The 2,537-nt window shown below is 34.1% G+C and overlaps 1 protein-coding gene across 1 annotated transcript; it reads left to right on the plus strand.

Moving 5' to 3' along the window:
- Window positions 939-1,743, plus strand: LOC107611659 (F-box/kelch-repeat protein At3g23880-like). The gene is made up of 2 exons (XM_021110017.1): window positions 939-1,571; window positions 1,616-1,743. The coding sequence occupies exons 1-2, from the start codon at window positions 1,038-1,040 to the stop codon at window positions 1,628-1,630; spliced, it is 549 nt and encodes a 182-aa protein (XP_020965676.1). The 5' UTR covers window positions 939-1,037; the 3' UTR covers window positions 1,631-1,743.

Below are 2,537 nucleotides of genomic sequence, written 5' to 3' on the forward strand. Positions count from 1 at the left end.
TGATATGCAATAATTGAATAAAAATTTTTAAATTTATTATGTTGTCGGTAATTTTTATTTTTAACTCATATTGGACTAAATAAGCAGTCCATTGTATACATTATATAAATACCCCATTGATTTTCTAGAGAGACTCAGTAAATAAATATTTCAATGAAGGTTTTATAATTGTCATGATGTAACTATTGGATGATAGAATTTTGAATTTGATTTTTGTATATTATAAAAATATTAGAGTAATTATCCAAATCAGTCCTCGAGGATTTTAGAATTGGACATTTTAGTCTCCAAGAAAAATTAATACATAGATCAATACCCAAGGTTTTACTCCGGCAGACAAATCAGTCCCCAGTTCATTTTCTGGCAGAGTAATTACCCAGATCAGTCCCTAAAGATTTTAAAAATGGACATTTTAGTCCCAAAATAAATTTCTTATAAAATAATCTCTAATAATTTTATTATTATTATTATTATTATTATTATTATTATTATTATTATTATTATTGAGTGACTATATATATTCATAAGAATTTAATGAATAAATTTATCATTATTTTTGTCTAAAAAATATAAAAAATATAGTACAATATTATTGTGTAATTAATAATAATTATTATTTTATTTTATTTTATTTTTGGATGGAGGACTATTATGTCTAACAGAGAGAAATGTTGGGGATTGATTTGTACATTAGTTTTTCTTGAGGACTAAAATGTCCGTTTTTAAAATCTTTGGGACTGATCTGGGTAATTACTCTGCCGAATAATGAATTGGAGACTGATTTGTCCGATTCTAAAATCCTTAGAGACTGATTTTGATAATTACTCAAAATATTACTTTTATTTAAAAATTAACAAAATAAATAAATTACACTTTTTAAATTAAAATCATTATAAAAAACTGTTTTTTACACGTTTATTTAGAGTACTTGCATAATATATGTGTGTGTGTGCACGCCGAATTGAATTAGGTTCTCGAAGAAACAGAAACCATATGTCCAATATTGAGAATGGAAAAACAGAAATCCTAATTGTTCAATGATGAGAGTGAAACGCTATGAATACAAGGATGATCTTCCAGAAGAGCTGATCAGGGAAATCTTGCTGAGGCTTCCGGCAAGGACGCTTGCTTCCTTAAGGAGCGTGTGCACTTCATGGAGAAACCTAATCTCCGCCCCCGACTTCACCTTCAACCACCTTCGCCGTTCATACTTCCGCGATCCAAGTTTGACTCCGCCACAAATTGCTTATCACCGTATAATATTACCATCCGTCACTATCAGAGTTCTCTCCGTACAGTCAATGATGGAGAATCCTTCTAAACCTACCAGACTCGATTGCTTCAGGGGACCATGCGACTACACAATTGTTGGTTCTTTCCATGGATTGTTATGCATGTTTAATTACGACCGCAGTCAGAAGAGTCATGCCATGTTGTGGAACCCCTGTACCGGATTCACATTCAAATCGCCGGAAATCAGCGGTATAGCCCGCATTTCTGGCTTTGGTTACGATCATCTCAGTGACACCTACAAGCTTTATGGAATTTTTAAGAAGAACGGGCCATCTGGTATGGAGTCTAGTACCAGAATTTATACATTTGGCCCAACTTCGTCATGGAGAAGAATTGATGATATCCCATTGGCCCTACTTGGTGTTGGTGTCCCAACTGACGACCATTGTACTTTTCATAATACTACCGGGGTTTTTTTTTGTAGTAAGAAAGCATGCACTATTAATTGGAGTATTATGTCACCAAAAAAAGATTGGATTACTAAAGATGTGGTTGTTTATTTTGACTTGGGTAAAGAGACTTATGGTGGTTTTACCCTGCCTGTTAGACTGTCAGGTTACTGCACCCACTTATGTGTCTTGAGAGACTGCCTTTCTGTTTGTTATGAGGATGAGATAAAACGACACTGGATTATGTGGCAGATGAAGGAATACGGAGATCCTCAATCTTGGACTACATTGGCAATTATTCCCTTCTACCCGCAACTCCCTTTGAGGGGAAATCGTTTACGACCTCTCTACATCTCGGAAAGTGATGTACTTTTGGCCCTTTCTTCACATTTCCAAATGGTTTTATATAACTTAAATGATGGCAGCGTTGATTTTCCTGTGATTGACAGCCCCAGTGATAACAACCATCATTCTTTTGATTCTTCACATTATTCGGACAGTTTTCATATCTACCATGAAAGCTTGGTTTTCCCACGTGGTCTTCAAAGCAATTCATCCGATATGCTGCTCCGCTTCATGAAACCCAAACCCAAGCCTATTATCTCTTAAAACCTATGTGCACCCTTCTCTTGGTAAAGCCCTTCTAGCACTACCAACTTTGTTATTAATGATGAGTTTGGAAAACTCCTATTTAATTTTGATGATGAACAAACATTATTAAAATATTTAATTACAAAATTATTGATTTGATCTTAACTCATATTTGCTTAATTAATAATTTTGTTGTGCAGGTTTTATGTTGGGCCGGAAAATAAAAATGTTGCTAGCCCAAATTAAAAAATCAGCCTTGCTGCA

This window comes from Arachis ipaensis, chromosome B08 (genome assembly GCF_000816755.2).
Source record: "Arachis ipaensis cultivar K30076 chromosome B08, Araip1.1, whole genome shotgun sequence".
Classification (NCBI taxonomy): domain Eukaryota; kingdom Viridiplantae; phylum Streptophyta; class Magnoliopsida; order Fabales; family Fabaceae; genus Arachis; species Arachis ipaensis.

Bases quoted from the DNA above. Each gene is read 5' to 3' on its own strand.
- LOC107611659 (XM_021110017.1), top strand. From the start codon at position 1,038: ATGATGAGAGTGAAACGCTATGAATACAAGGATGATCTTCCAGAAGAG.